Raw genomic sequence first — 16,170 nt, 5'->3', positions numbered from 1 at the left:
ATGCTGGATTGGATGGATTCAGGTAACAATTTTTGAGGTGTTCAGGACTTTGAATGACCGTATTTGTTTGAAATACATATATTGCACTGTAAAATCTTTAGCAGCATTGAGAACAGAGAGCAAGCTTCCTCAGTTGAAATGCAGTCTGTAAAGTATCATGGTCTTCTGTGAATATCTCCATTAAAGATGAGGAGGTAAACTTCCTATTCCGTTTAGGAAAAGATGGTATAAGCAATAAGGTATTTTAGACCAGCATGTGTTAGCTTGAGAAGATGTTCTCCAGTAGTAAGTACTGGAAAAAGTGGATTTGTTTTAAACAGAAATACTATTTATATAGATTAAGATGTCTGCAAAGCAAAGAGACTTTGTACACAAGTAATGGCTGGTCTTGTATTTCCCTTTCTTCCAACTGAAGTGATTTTTCTTCTCAGATGGGTTCTCTGTGACATGAGCAAAAAGACTAATTGAACTCTCTGTTTTTCCCATCTGCCACTGGGAAACAGAACAACAGAAAAATCCTAAAATAGGCATTTCAATAAACTAGAGCTATTCTTGTGGTAAACTGACTAACTTTTTTTGTAAGGAATATATATTGATGCATATTTTTACTACTTTGGTGATTCACATTAGCACAAAAACTAGTTGCAATTTGGGGATACTTTCCTGCACTTCAGGGATTCAGGAGATAAATGATTCAATAATTTTGCCACTTTCATGAAATGATTTACTCTCACTGCTCACTAGAGGGTAGGCTTGGGATTATAATAAGAGCGTTTTACAGTGATATTGCAATAGATGCTTTGCCCATACCAGGTAGAAAAAGAAAAGGGAATATTACAGACTTTTACTAATTTCTAACATTTGTAAATATGAAACTGTATTTTTCATTATAGACTTGTTTTCTTATAGAAATGGAAAGGATTTTTTGTGTGCTGGTTTTTTGCTCTGTTTTGGGCTAGTGGACTTAAGATTTTCACTGAAAGCTTTTAGCATATCAGTATGTTGTGGATACACAATGAAATATGTTGAGCTATGTGTTCTCTGATACTCTAAGTAACAGAATGGCAAAATTAAAGCAATCCTAGGTTGCATTATTTTATTTGGTAATAGTTCCTGTACATGTAAAGAAGAGAACTTGAAGAAGAGCGTATGTATAGAATTATCTGGCTAAAAGAACATATATAGTAAGCTTGTTTTTAGGAGTAAGCCTTGTGGATAATCAGAGTTTTGAGTGGTTTTAATTGTGGTTGAAAAAAACTTCTATATGCAGTAATTACTGCGCGCATGTACTTAATTCACGATTAGCGTACTTGCAGATAGATAGATGCTTGTAGTATATTTGTGTGGTCAAATTAATTTCCCCTCTGAGCAGCACTCGTGATTGTTTTGTTTTGGGTTGGTTGGTTTTTTTGTCAACTTAGGAAGATATTGTGTGTGTAACATACTGAAACGTAGGTTCTGCAATAGGATTCAAACTAATTTTTGAGACTGTGTTAATTTTCTGTTGTATTGAACCATAATGAAGTTTCTGTTTGCTCTGCTTTAGCTGTAAATCTCAGAAATACTGAATCGACATTCTCATGTTTCTTTTGTGCTGTTGCTTTTTCACTTGTAACATATTGAACTTAAAGTGGCATCTTTTAGACTCTGGTAGAGAAGTGGTTTTTAAAAATTCAACTGTTTGTTAACTTGCACAATTTGGGATGCCATAACTAATGAGGTTACAGAAAGAGCAGTTTATTTTCTTATCCGATTGTCTTTAATCTCTCACTGTTGTGGTACTGAAGTGCTGAACCATAATTTAATTTGTGTATGTGTTCTGAAACTGTAGCGAAAGCAGTGTTGAGAAGATGGCATTGGTGTTGGCCCAGAAAATTGTTGATATTGCAGTGATTTCTGTTACAGAATTATTTGCAAAGTGTATTGAAGACCACATATTGACCTTGAGAAAGTTCTTACTTCACTTGCACATGGGCTAGAGGAGATAGTTCCACACTGCAGTACTGTTGTGTTGCAAAGGAAAGAGCAGGCTGTTTGCATAATATTGTCATTTTTGCTTAGGCTGTCATATCTGTTCTTCCTGTGGTGGCATGCAGTTGTTCTCTAAGCCAGGAAAGAATAAAGAGAATTTTCTTGCAGCTCAGTATAGGAGAATAATAGTAATAGCAGTTTTACTACTTGTCCTGCAGTTGAGGCTCTTTCATCCCTTTTGAAAGTAAAAAGCCTCCATTGATTTTAAATAAATAAATCACTTTTAATGAAACAGGCAGAAAATTATAGTGCTAGACTATAAAATAAGCTTACTTTTCCTCTTTCACTAAATGATCTGATCTCATCTAGTCTATTGGTTTGTTGCTCCTTTTTTTCTATGCAGTCTGGCTGGTTGCAGTATATAGACAGTTAAATACAGTAGCAGTATTTGAAATTTTCACAGTGTATTTTTCTAAGGTTTACATGACTGTAAAACAGGAAAATCTTGGGAAGATCACTATTAACTAAATAATAGTATTTTCAAGCTGTGTACCGAAGAGAGGCAGCAGATGCTGACAATTTTAAGTTATATATAATTTTAGGACTTTACTAAAAGATTTTCCATAGAGATGAAATATTCAACAGAACCTGTCTTTTAAAGGCAGTACAGGTCTATGTGTGTGTTAGATTTGCACTATTGAACTGTACGATTTGTTCTCCTCTAGCATCTTCTGTTGTAGTGTTGTTGCTGTTGTATGATCCTATACCAATTACACTCTGACACTTCCTTAATGATTCTTATGTCTCTTCTGTGTTTGTCTGAACCTGCTAGTTTTTCTTTGCGTTTTAGGGTTCATAGGTAGCCGTGTTTCTCTGCTGGACTTGCTTGGTAGTATGCTTTCCTTATTTTGTGTGAGTTGCTGATTGTAGTACCTTTCTGTTATACTATAGTATTCGAAACTGGTGTGATGCCTTTCTATGTAACAAGTGTGTGTGCTGTATGTGGAACTCCTTAAAGTATTTTGCTTGAAGGCATGTGGTGAAAGAACCTCTTTGCAAATGCAAACTTTTGACACTTTATAGTTAAATACCCTATATAGAATTTGAAATACCGGGGACGTGTATATATATATTTTTTTTTTTCTTTCAGACTTTGACTTCAGTGTGCCAGGGTCAATGAAACTTCACAATCTTATCTCTAAACTGAAGAAATGGATCAAAATTCTGGAGGCAAAAACTAAACAGCTTCCAAAGTTCTTCCTCATAGAGGAAAAGTGCCGCTTTCTAAGTAATTTTTCAGCTCAAACTGCAGAAGTAGAGATACCTGGAGAATTCCTTATGCCAAAGCCAACACATTACTACATCAAGATAGCAAGGTAACCTAAAAATACCCTTTGGTAAATTTACCCTTTTTGTAAATCTGAAAACAGAGACGAAAATGGAAACCTCCTCCAACCGTCCACTTTGTAAAAGTAGATGTTGTGTATATTTCATATATTTAAATTCCATATATAGAGTCATACTTTGGTATAACACCTTTATTTTTTTATTTTATGCTCCATTGGTAATTTAACATTGTCTCACTAAGCAACTGTACTGTTATATGAAGAGTATATTTGGTTTTCTTTTATGTTGATTTTAGTTGAGAATATTTGATGTCAATAGAGGTACTACTCTTCAAAATAGTGATAAAGGTCTGATCTAATGATTAATTTTGCTCGAGAACTGTGTTTTCGTAAAAACAAATAAAATCAAACAGAAGAGCTTTCTGACTACAAAATAGAAACCATGGGCTAGCTAGATAATAGAATTGTACCTTGTAATATAGTTGCACTGCCTTATTTCTTCGGTGGTTTGTTGGGTTTTTTTGGTTGGTTGTTTTTGGGGAGTTTTGGGCGTTTGTTTTTGGTTTTTGTTTTTTTTATGTCATGATTTAATATCAGAGGAGATTGGCTCAGATGCTTTAATATCCCTTTTTTCCTGATAGGTTTATGCCCAGAGTGGAGATAGTTCAGAAACACAATACTGCAGCTAGAAGACTCTATATCCGAGGCCATAATGGAAAGATTTACCCGTATCTGGTAATGAATGATGCTTGCCTGACAGAGTCTCGTAGAGAAGAGCGGGTATTACAACTTCTTCGCCTTTTGAACCCTTGCTTAGAGAAAAGGAAGGAAACCACAAAAAGACATTTGTTTTTTACAGGTACTGAAAAGAGGGATTTTTATATTATTTTTAAATATATGTCATGTGCAAAGATTATAATTGCTAAAGTTTTTGACAGCTACTAATCACTGATACTGAAGTTTTTGAATATTCAGAAGGTAAATTCACATCTGTCTAGGTGATTAGTCTTTTCTGGCATTGTAGCACCCCTCTGAAGAAATAGAGTTGATTGCAGGCAATCTAGGGTGTTTTTAGAAGAGTTTACACGCATCATTTATGGTATAAAGTTCAGTTTTGAGTAACTTATATAAGGCAGAGTCATGCCCATTTGTTGCTATGGAAATAGATACATGTACTTCAGAAGAAGTGTTTAGACACAGCTGGGGAGGGACAGGACAAAACTTTTTCTCCTCCAGTTGCAATATATAAATATTGAATTTCTTTTACCTCTTCCACATAACACAGAAGAAGAAACAATTTTTTTGTAGAGCTTTGAATTTTATATATACTTTCTGAATTCTCTGATATGAGAACATATCTTTGTAATTTTTGAAGTAACTTTGTATATCCATGGTGATGTTTACTTTCAGGAATATATACTGACTGGTTAGTTGTTGCCAGATAAAATCCATTCATAATCTAGATACTGGATGCAGGACTTCTGTTGGGCGTACTTCTATGATCCCGTAAAAGGTTACTTGGTTTGGAGAGTGCACTTTGCCAACAGCACCACCTGGCAATGCTTAAACATTACAGAATTAACAAACATAATGGTAAGGAGGCCTTAATGAGGACAGTTAAGGAGGGTTGCAATATGATTTATGTGTATAAATGGCCAAAATGCTCATGTAATAAAAAGGTCACATAGATAAGCATTTCAAAACAGGAACAGTGAATGAAGGTTGAACACACAGTCTTAATTCTTTCTCTTTCCTTGTGTATCTTGGCTTTTTCATGTGTTGATTATAAATAATTTATTCATGAATTGAGGAACAGAGAATATCCAAGTCTCACCTGGCGACATACTTGATCTGCTTGTGGTTCAAATACTAATGTAAATGCTTTAAAATAGTTAAGCTCTTGTGTTTTCCAGATACTAAGGCTGTTGGCAAGTACCAGCTTACAGCTGTGTAGTTACTTCATATTAATATATAAATGCTTTTCATTTCAGAAGGCCAATGAATCACTTATTAAATTCATATAAATGAGTTCTGTACCTTGCATTAGTCAGTTCTAATAATCCTTGGTTGGTGAGGAGGAAATATATTATGGATAAGAGAAACTTTTATCAAAGACGCTAAGGCAAAGCTGCTCCTTTGCTGTTGTCCTATTAAAAAGTGCTGAGATCTGATTTTAAAAAAGGTATGGCTTTATCAGTCCTCCTATTTGGGCTAATAGTATCTATTGACATGTAGTTGCTGTCATGAGCTTGGGTGGCTAGATAATGCAAGTTGCACTTACAGAGTTAGAAATGCGTATTTGAGTTCTAACTTGAAAAAGACCAAAATGTACAAGCCAAGGGATTTGTTATAACAAAAGGTAAATATAGTACCTCTACATATATGAGGACAATTTTGCATCGCTCTGAGGCCAAAATAACAGAAATGCAGTAGATAAAGCCTTGAAAAATACGGTAAACAAGGCCATTGATACAGAAATATATCCCCTATATAACATGATTAGTGAAGTAACATGTTTTCCTTCAAAGAGCTGTTTTTAAACTATAGTGTTTTTGGAAATAATTCTGTACCTTGTGTTTGATACTATTTGAAAGAACCTAAAGAACATTCATTTCTCTGCTGCCAGAGGTTAATGGAAGCAGGCCAGAAGAAATAGCTCATTAACACCCCTCCCTTCTGCAGAATGCATTTTCTTCTTTAAGATTGAAGAAATTACATCAAACAATTTAAATGCATTTAAACAACTTTTCCCTATATTTCTGAGGTTAATTATTACAGCTTCTGAGACAAATGATGAGAGAACAGTTTTGGGGGTAACTGGAGGTTGCTGTCAAACAGTACAAGCAGTCTCACTGGAAAAGCTATCTATGGAAGAGGCCTTGTCTGTCTTGATGTAGGTGGGGATGCACATAAGACTCAGAAGGATGATACATCTGCTGAGCTCCATGAAAGTGCAAATAGGGTTTTTGCAAGTTTACTGCTCATCAAGGGAAAGCTCAGTGGCTTAAGTTTTCTTATTATTGAATATTTCCTTATGTCTTCCCTATGTTATTTTCAAATAGTATCATTTAAACATCTGTTCCTCAACTATGTTCAGATTTTTTTCCTCCTGTTCTTCTGAATCACTTTAAATACCCTATTGAGTTTAGTAGTTTTGTTGTTCAGAGTCATTTTTATTGACATAATGCCAGTGTCATGTAATCAGATACTACAAACCCATTTGCATCTGAACAAAATATTACCCTCTTTTCTGCAGATAAAGAAAAGTAGGAAGAATAATGAGTGCTCAATTTTTTTTGCTAATATAGTTGAGATGTTTCTGTTAAGATTAAAAAAAAAAATCTGCTATCATACATGCTTTGTTTTTAACTGAGCTTGTGAATTAGTTATGAGTGTAGTAATAAAAGTTTTCTCTTGGTATACTTCAGTTGATTAGCACAGTTGTGTTTTAAGGGCTGATACTTGAATGCTAATTCTTCTCTTAGTATTTGGGTTATGGATTAACTGTTTTGTTTTGTTTTGCTCTCTCTGCCCACTCCCCTACCACCATCCTCTCTCACCTTTCTGAAATTACTCCTAGTCCCCCGTGTTGTAGCAGTTTCTCCACAGATGCGTTTGGTTGAAGACAATCCCTCTTCTCTTTCCTTGGTGGAGATCTATAAGCAACGCTGTGCCAAGAAAGGCATTGAGCACGACAACCCTATTTCTCGTTACTATGACAGACTGGCAACGGTCCAAGCACGGGGGACTCAAGCTAGCCATCAGGTATTAGAATATATAATGAATTTTAATCAAGGGCTTTTCCTGAGGACTCTACGATACTGTGTCCAATCCGCCCCTGCCCTGACCATTCACCTCTCATTAGATATATTTTGCAGAGGTAGTGTTTTGATTTTGGGGGGGTTTATTTTGTTTTTGTTATATGCATTCCCAAGAATACGTTACTCTTTAGTGTTTTAGATTATCTTGGAAAGCTTCAAAAAAACTGTATTTGTTTTACTCTAGGTTGTTTTGGGTAACTGCAACTGAAAACAGACAAGGTGTTGATTGCTTTTTGGCCCTTTCATATAGTGCTTTGAAAATAATTAATTGATAACATGGGAAACAGCATTCCTAATTTACATAAGCAGTTGCAGCATGGTATTCGATGCAGACTTCCCTATGTTATTCTAATGTATCTTCTAAAATTACCAGTGGATTCATTTCATCTAAGTCAAATATAAACAGTTGAGTAATCTTACCCTAATAAATGCTAGTACTTGGAAAGAACAAAGCTCCGTCTCTCTGTAACCTCCATCAAACATCCAATTGTGATAAATAAGGTTATTTTATGTTTTTTTTATCATAAGGTTAATGCAAATTCTTACATAAAATGCAAGTCCCATTTCAAATACAGCTATTAGAAAATACATAATATAAATGTATCACAGACATAATTTAGAGAAACTATCTTTTCAGGCTTTCTTTGTTACAAAATAAAATGAAGTGTTACGTAACATCTGTTTCTATTTTGAGAATTTTTCCTTCAGGTTATGAAACTCTTTAACAGCCATTTAATTGAAGTCAGTATGACTATCATGCTTTTTGGTGTAATAGAACAGATCCTAACTTTATTTCTTTTTCTAATTAATTAGGCTAGTATATGCTACAGTGATTAAATATTTTGGTAGATTGCAAATGTTTCCATCTAGGGGAAAAAACTATTGCACAATGTTCACTGACAGAACCAGGTGAATAGACCTCTCAGCTTTTATCTTTTTGTATTTTTGAGGTAATTTTGTTGTAATAATACATGATACAAATTACTTTTCCAGTGTTTTTCCTTATTTTGTGTAATAAAAATCCTTTACCTTTTACCCTGCATATGAAGAAACCATGCAGAGAGCCATCTTTAGGTTGCATGCTTTGTAGGTCCCATGTATAATTTCAAATTTTGCTATTATGCTTAAAATACAGGATTTTATTTTATTGCTGCAAAATGCGTATCTAGCTTGCACTGAACCTAGAAAATGGTGAGTATGTTCCGTTAGTTTCCCATAAGGAAGTGCAGCATCGTGAGTTGAAAGTCTCGAACAGAAGATACTTCAAATCAGGTCATATAACTTTTCAGTTTCAGGTTTTCTGACATGCCTGTTTGCAGTTCTTATGCTTATCTGATTTTTATTGAAAAATTTAGTCTTTTCAGATAAAGAATATTTTCTAGCTGTGCAGAGGATGGGCTAACAAAGTATTATGCGTGTTTTGACAAAGAAGTCAGGAAACAGTGTTGGATTTAAAGTGTCCAAGTTCAGGATTCAGCAAGTTCAAGTTCAGCAGTTGAGAGAAGTTTGGTAGTTGCTTTTGGCATGTTTGTCTGTTGCTAAGAAGCGTGTTAAAAATGGTAGCTTTCAACTAATATTTTTCCTATGTAGGTTCTCAGAGATATACTTAAAGAAGTACAGAGTAACATGGTGCCACGCAGTATGCTTAAGGAGTGGGCTTTACATACATTCCCCAATGCTACGGATTACTGGACTTTTCGAAAGATGTTCACTATTCAGTTAGCCCTAATTGGCTTTGCAGAATTCATCTTTCATTTAAATAGACTCAACCCTGAAATGCTGCAGATTGCCCAGGTATGCTTTAGTTTGTTCTAGATGCATGCTGTCATCTTTGATCAAATGGAAATTTGGACTATACTTTTGAAATGAGTCAAAACAGTAATTTGACATATATAATTAACAGTGCATTTCAGTAGGCTTTTCATTTATATGTGATTGCACATCATGTAGGTAGTAATTTAAACTGCAGTCCCTGTGGACATCAACTCTACTTTCTGTGGTAAGAATTTAGAACTTTGTCTGTGAAATTGTTCTTAGATATTGGAACTGTTCATGTAAGTAACTGATAAGTCTCTTTTTAGCCCTCCTTCAAATATAATGGTTTGAATATATCTCTTGTGTCAAACAGATTTAAAAAAAAATAAAAAAATTAGAGCTTAATTTTCTTAAAGGGGAATGCCCTTTCTCAAATACTGTTCTCTTTTAAGCATTGCCATCATGTCAAGCTACAGCTCCTATTAGTAGTGATTTTTCTGTTTTAACCCAACATTGAAAATGAGGCTTGCAACCTTAGTAGGGCAAGGGTGGTATATATTAAAGCCTTAATGCCATTTTAATGCATAGAGTGCTATACTCTGTCTAACAATTAAGATTCTTTAATCCCTCTAGAGAAGCATTCAGATGCTTACCCAGAGTGAACAATGCATAGAGAATGCTTACCCAGAGCTGGGATGCATAGAGAATGGAGATCTGTCTATCTGCATGACTCCTTATAGACCATACTACAGAAGAACCTATTACTCAAGTTTGATGTTACAATAACGTGTATTTAGTAAGGGGACGTTTTGAGAGCAATACATACCTGACTTTGTGCATGCCTTTGATTTTAACTTTTTTGCTCAAAGACTGTTTGACTGAAAGAGTAAAAAGCTATTGGAGTACTATTTGTACTCGGAGTATTAACAGTAAACAAAAATCCAATGTCTTTTGGTTTCATTAATGAAAATCTGTTCCTTTAATTACTTTTGTGCATCTTGCTTTTAAATCCAGGATACTGGCAAGCTAAATGTAGCTTACTTTCGCTTTGACATTAACGATGCTACTGGAGATTTGGATGCCAATCGTCCAGTTCCATTCCGGCTTACGCCAAACATTTCTGAATTTCTTACGACCATTGGGGTGTCTGGTCCACTGACTGCATCTATGATTGCAGTAGCTCGCTGCTTTGCACAGCCAAACTTTAAGGTTTGTATACCTTCTGAAAGGTTGTTTGCAGGCATGTTATATTTGGCAGTTTATAAATTAACAGCACTTTCTTGGTTAAGGTAGAAACTGAACAGTCAGTATTTGTTTTTAAACCTTACCCTAAGGTCATCATAAAAGCCAGCTGAAAGGTTTGCAATTCACCTTTTTGGAAAGAATATGAGGAAGATAGGTGTAATTCTACCCTTAATTTAATTTTTTTGTCCACACATATTAATTTAGGCTGATTGTTTCAGTGCTCTAGCCTCATCAATCCTTACAAATTCTGGCAGTGGTAAATAGTAAAATGACAAATGCAACATCATTTAGAATCTTCATAATAATCTGTGAATAGAAATCTGTCTTGGCCCTTTGTTAGTGGAGTAGAATGATGAAGATACACTGTTACTTTGATGGATTCTAGCTCTTAGCAGGGTGTAGTTTACTAGAGACATTGTCTAACTTCCTTTTAAATTCTAATGCTTTCCAAAAATGAGGCATCTTGCACTTAGGCAAGCAATTTACACCAGAAAGACATTGCATGTAACGTGCTGTAGCTATGGTGTGAGCTAGTTACATTTTAAAAAATGGAAAATATCCTAAAGTGATTTTTTTCTTTATAGTACAGAAAGCTGTGTTAGAATATTTTTGATAATTCTTCATCTTTGCAAAGCTATGCCTATACATGCAAACGAATTTGCAGACATAGCCTCTAATTTCAACATCTGAATGATGTATGCCCATTTAGACTTGCCACATCAATTTGGTGTGGCCCCACCTCGAGTACTGTGTGCGGTTTTGGGCACCTCAATGTAAGAAGGACATCAAACTATTAGAGTGTCTCCAGAGGAGGGTGACCAAGATGGTGAAAGTTCCCTAGGGCAAGACTTATGAGGAGCGGCTGAGGTCACTTGGCTTGTTCAGCTTGGAGAAGAGAAGGCTGAGGGGTGCCCGCATCGCTGTCTACAACTTCCTCAAGGAGGGCAGTGGAGGGGGAGGCACTGGTCTCCTCTCTCTGGTGACAAGCAATAGGACACAAGGAAAGGGAATGAAGCTGTGTCGGGGAAGTTCAGACTGGACATTAGGAAAAAAATTATTCACTGAGAGGGTGGTCGGTCACTGGAACAGGCTCCCTGGGGAAATGGTCATGGCACCAAGCCTGTCAAGAGTTCAAGACGCATCTGGATGATGCTTTTAGTCATACGGCTTAGTTTTATGTAGTCCTGCTAGGAGCAGGGAATTGGACTCGAAGATCCTTATGGGTCCCTTCCAACTTGAGATATTCTGTGATTCTATGATTCCTTGAAGATCAGAGCGCAGGTGCCCATTTATTCTTTTTGGAGCGAAGGGTGCCCAGCTCAGTTCAGGCATGTGGTGATTATTGCTTTAGGTTGTTTATCTTTTGGATTTAAGAGGAATACTTTTAACATTTTTTGCATTTATCTTTTTTACAAATGTCCATAAAATATATTTAATATGTGTTTGTATATGTTGGCCTATGTGTTATAAAATGTTTTATTATTTATGTGCAAACAGTGAGTTTGGCTTAGACTAGATACCTAAAAGTTTGTTTTAGAAGCTCAAGACTGTTGGAGTTGACGGATAAATGTCAGTAACTCAACTCGGTGATGAGAAAAAACAAGAAAATATTTGTTGCAGGCATTTCTTTTTCATCCAAGGATAGAACTGGCCTATATATACGTATGTATGTACAAATATGTATTATATACATATGTATGTATGTTCTTTCCCTGTTTGGCAGAAAACAGTATTCTCTGAGAGCGTAATCATTGTGCAAAAAAAACCCCCAGCTTTGCAAAGCACTCTTTATCTTTGCATAGGACTTTTGTGTATGTGTGCATGTGTGTGGGAAAAGTCATAAATTTAGTGGAGTCATTTAAAAATAGAATATACATGACTGTATGTGTGTATGAAGATCTTAATATATGTTACAGTTTATGGGATTTTTGTCATTTCTGTAGGAGTCATTGTGTTGTGTTTTCATAATGAAAGCTTTTTATGAAAAGAAAAACCTTGAGAGGAAAGTAAAGACAGTTGGAAGCCATACTCATCTTGAAAAGGCTGAGATTGTGAAGTGGGAACAAGAGTGTCAAAATACTGTTGACTAAAATCTAGTTGCAAATCTGTAATCCCTGATGGTTCTTTGGATTAAATATAATAGTCTTATTTTTCTCCTTCATATAGGTTGATGGCATCCTAAAAACTGTGCTACGGGATGAAATAATTGCATGGCACAAAAAAACACAAGAAGATACTTCCTCTCCACTCTCAGCAGCTGGGCAACCTGAAAATATGGACAGCCAGCAGCTGGTTTCACTAGTTCAAAAAGCTGTTACTGCTATCATGACTCGACTTCATAATCTTGCTCAGTTTGAAGGAGGAGAAAGCAAAGTCAACACTCTGGTAGCAGCTGCAAATAGCTTGGATAATCTCTGTCGTATGGATCCTGCCTGGCACCCCTGGCTGTAACTTGAAATTTTTCAATAGCTTTTTTTTAAATTTTTTTTTTTTGCTGCTGTTTGTGGTGTGAGCCATATATTGTGTTAAGAAAATGTGAAAAAAGCTTTCCAGACCATGGCTTATCTGTCACACTGCATTTTGTCAGTCTTCATTTTAATCGTGTTTACAGTAATATGACAATTTTACTGTTTTTAATTTCATAATGGGACGTTTCCTCCTGTTTAAAAAAGGTTGTTTAATATGCAACAACTGCTTTCACAAATAGCTTAAAGTGAAGAAAGGAAACTTAAATAATGTACAGAAAAATCTTATTTTATGATGAGGACTATAAAACTAGCACTGTTAGATTTAGGGTCTGCCATTCCTAATAACCTGCAGTATATAATTTTTTTATACAATAGTAATTATTAAAAAAAAAAAAAGGGACAGTATTCCCAGTTACTGAATTTTACTTTGTGAAATTTTGCTTAATCACTGTCCCTTCATTATACCAAATTGAAGGCACAAATAAATACGCTTCCTTTAAGTTTGCTTCAAATTTACATGAGCGAAGTTGGTTTGTACAGAGAATTTTGTACCAAATGTATAGAGGTGACTTTTTGTTAGGCACTGAGAAAATGATGATCAAATCGTGCTAGCTTTTCTTGGAGCACAGGCTATGTACAGTAAAAGTGTAAACCATTTGGGTATTTGGTTTAGTTGTGGACAGTGTTTGGGGGGAAGTTTTTAAAAAGGATGGAAAAAGTCATCCTTTGATACATGGATTTGGCTGTAATAGATAAAAAAAGTAAAATCTTAAAAAGTTCTCTTTTTAATGTTTAGAATTACAATAGCTTCTTTAGAATGAATCTGTTTCTTTGTAATTTAAGAAAAGATCAGTTTAATGTTTCACTTGTCTTTCTGTTGTCTTAGCATTTTTATAAAACTTCGGTGTTGAGAATGTTAAATTTGCACAGAGTGATTTTTTTCAAAATAAATATTTTGTAAAACTCTCTATGGTATTCATTTTATTTAGATTGTTTTTCATATAATACTATGGGCTAAATAGTAAAGACCCCAAAGCAGGTGTAATCTTTAATAAATTTTAAAGGGTGATGACCGTATTAATGAGACGTGGATGTGATGTTCTCATGTATAGTGTTGAATTTGTTTACAGAAGAGCTGCAAATAGGAAGTATGTATATGACAAGAATTTCTTCATTCAGTGTAGTCTTCCTAGCCAGTCAATTAATATTAACCATCCATTTTCTGAAAGTCTTTCTTCAAGCAGAATAGTCTATTTCATGTCTACAAGAAATTCAGCCTTTAAGTAATTGTTCAGAGGTCAAGATTAAATGTGCAGATGAATTCTATTGGGGGATTTCTGCTATTCCCACAAAAACAAAGATGATCTTGATTGCCATAGCAAAGGATGGGTCTGCCTGTTGTGTGTGGGCTTTTTTTTTTTAAATGTATGTGGGGTTTTGGTTGTTTTTTTTTTTTTTTTTAATAAACAGTCAACGGGTTCTTTAGAGATTTCAGGGTAACATGAGAGGCATAACTGAAGTTAATCACCACCGTTCAGTAGTGTACTGTCTCTGAGACAAGGGTAATATCTAAAAGCCAATCTGATGACTTTTCCTGGGTCAGTGAGCTCACCTACAGATTAACAGATGAACATCTAACTCATTGGTTACCTGCAGATCAAGGCTTGCGGTAGGTATGACTGTGGTCAAGTCATTATTTAAAAACAAAGCAACATGTGCTTTCCACAGGTCTCTTAGAGTTGCAAAAAGACCTGTTCCTTTGATCTTTGTAGCCACTAGCAGAACCAGTCAATTGGTATGAACTTTGAGTGTCAGCATTATGCAGAGGTACACGTCCCTCTCTACTGTTCATCTTGTACAAGTTCTGCTAACACCATAAGCAGCACTGAACTTGATGCAGGGAGAAGTGAGGCTGATGGACAGAAAGTGCTACATATATGTATGTAAATACAAGTGTATATATAAATATACACACAGAGGTTGCAGCCATGACTGTAATATGAACTCAAAATTTTTAAACCCATTTGAAGGCTAAGCATTAAATTGGTTTTTACTGTATGTTTGGCTGAGAGGCATCACTTTGTCATGTCAGACAGACCTTGGGTATCAGTTATTTGCTCAGTCTTCATTACCTTTCAGGTGGGATATTCCACTGTTGTACTGGGCATGAAGCCTTTGGTGGTTAGTACAGAATATTTTGCTATATGTTAGTTATGCTACATGTTACAGTATGTGCCACTTATAGTATATAGGAGAATATATAATTTTGCTAGGTTAATTTATGAGTTTGCACTTGTTCTTTACTTTTTAAGTAGTAACAAGTGCATCTAGTATTAGAAATGAAGATACCTTGCGCTCCAACTTAAATGCATTTTTTTCCTCATGGGATATAATATAACAGAAAAATAAAATGCAATTTTGAATTTGGAAATTAAGATATTATTGACTTGTAAATGAAGATTTAAAAAAAAAATTATGGGAAAATGGCATATTTTAGAGAAGAAGCCTGGAAAATAAATGAATGTTCCATTTTCATTGTGAAAGACAACACAATATTAAGGAACAGTGATAAATTTAGCTTATTCTGTGTAGGAATTATAATAATGTAATCCTAGAAGTTTTGGAATAAAAAGTGACTTGGAAATCCCTGTTCAGTAGCTTAAACTGCAACTGCAGTAATGCATTATATGTTTCTCTAAAATGATGTCACTTAGAGGATTTCCCATGTAAGTTTCTTTTCAGTTCTTTCCTAGGTGAGATGGACCAGAGCTTTTCCCAGCTGAATTACTACTGCCTTTCCCATTAGTTGGTTTGAGGACCTTAGCAAGAACAAAGGGACTGTCATCAAGGAGGTCATGACTTTCCTAGGTGTCTACCTATTACTTTCCCGGGTCCAGAAGAACCAGTAGCAGATAAGGTCCAGCAGAAACAGATGGTAAGCATTCACCCCTCAGAAGTTTAAAACAGAATAGTAGCTAACTGGTTGACCCCGAGCCATATCCATGTGATGACAGGTAAGTCTGGTCAGTTTGTGGACTTGAGATGCAGGCATTTAGCTCAAGGGGATCAAGCTTTCCTGCTTAACATAGTTCTTATGTGGATCAAAGGACTTGCTGTGGGATTTGGCTGGAAGGTAGAGTTTATTATTTCTCACCAGATGCTTTTTGTTCTAGATTATGGTTCTGTTTCCTTGTATGATGAATAAAGCGTGTCCCCTTTATTCCCACACTTGGTTTGTGTGCTGCTTGTACATCGAAGAGACGATCATGGATTGAGTCATGCTGTATGCTAGTATATACAAGTGGAAGCACAAATACATGAGTGGTAAGGACTATATAAGGATTTGGAAAACAAACATACCTTTTTTTTGGCAGAGACTTGCTTCCTTATCAAAATCACGTTGGCAAGAAGAATCTGAACTTTCTTATAAAACGTAATGCTTCCTGCATGTGTCACAACATACTCTATATACAGTCATTCACAACTAAGCTTAGTGCTTTCATGACTTGAAGGGAATTATTGACTTCCTTTTATTGAAGATTATAACATTTGCAGCTGTGAAAT

At 35.4% G+C, this 16,170-nt stretch overlaps 1 protein-coding gene across 5 annotated transcripts in view; it reads left to right on the top strand.

Annotated features, from left to right (window-relative positions):
- The window catches only part of TRRAP (transformation/transcription domain associated protein), a 102,816-nt gene extending 89,242 nt beyond the window's left edge, over window positions 1–13,574 (top strand). For all 5 annotated transcript variants that reach the window (XM_075058757.1, XM_075058758.1, XM_075058759.1 and 2 more), the window contains 6 exons: window positions 3,122–3,347; window positions 3,959–4,176; window positions 6,898–7,082; window positions 8,729–8,932; window positions 9,908–10,102; window positions 12,305–13,574. In XM_075058757.1, the coding sequence (XP_074914858.1) occupies window positions 3,122–3,347; window positions 3,959–4,176; window positions 6,898–7,082; window positions 8,729–8,932; window positions 9,908–10,102; window positions 12,305–12,589 (1,313 nt within the window). In that variant the 3' untranslated portion in view covers window positions 12,590–13,574. The remainder of the gene's footprint in view (window positions 1–3,121; window positions 3,348–3,958; window positions 4,177–6,897; window positions 7,083–8,728; window positions 8,933–9,907; window positions 10,103–12,304) is intronic.
- Window positions 13,575–16,170: the final 2,596 nt, after the last annotated feature.

The sequence above is a fragment of the Buteo buteo genome, chromosome 27, assembly GCF_964188355.1.
Source record: "Buteo buteo chromosome 27, bButBut1.hap1.1, whole genome shotgun sequence".
NCBI lineage: Eukaryota > Metazoa > Chordata > Aves > Accipitriformes > Accipitridae > Buteo > Buteo buteo.
This window is presented reverse-complemented; position numbering and strand designations above follow the sequence as displayed.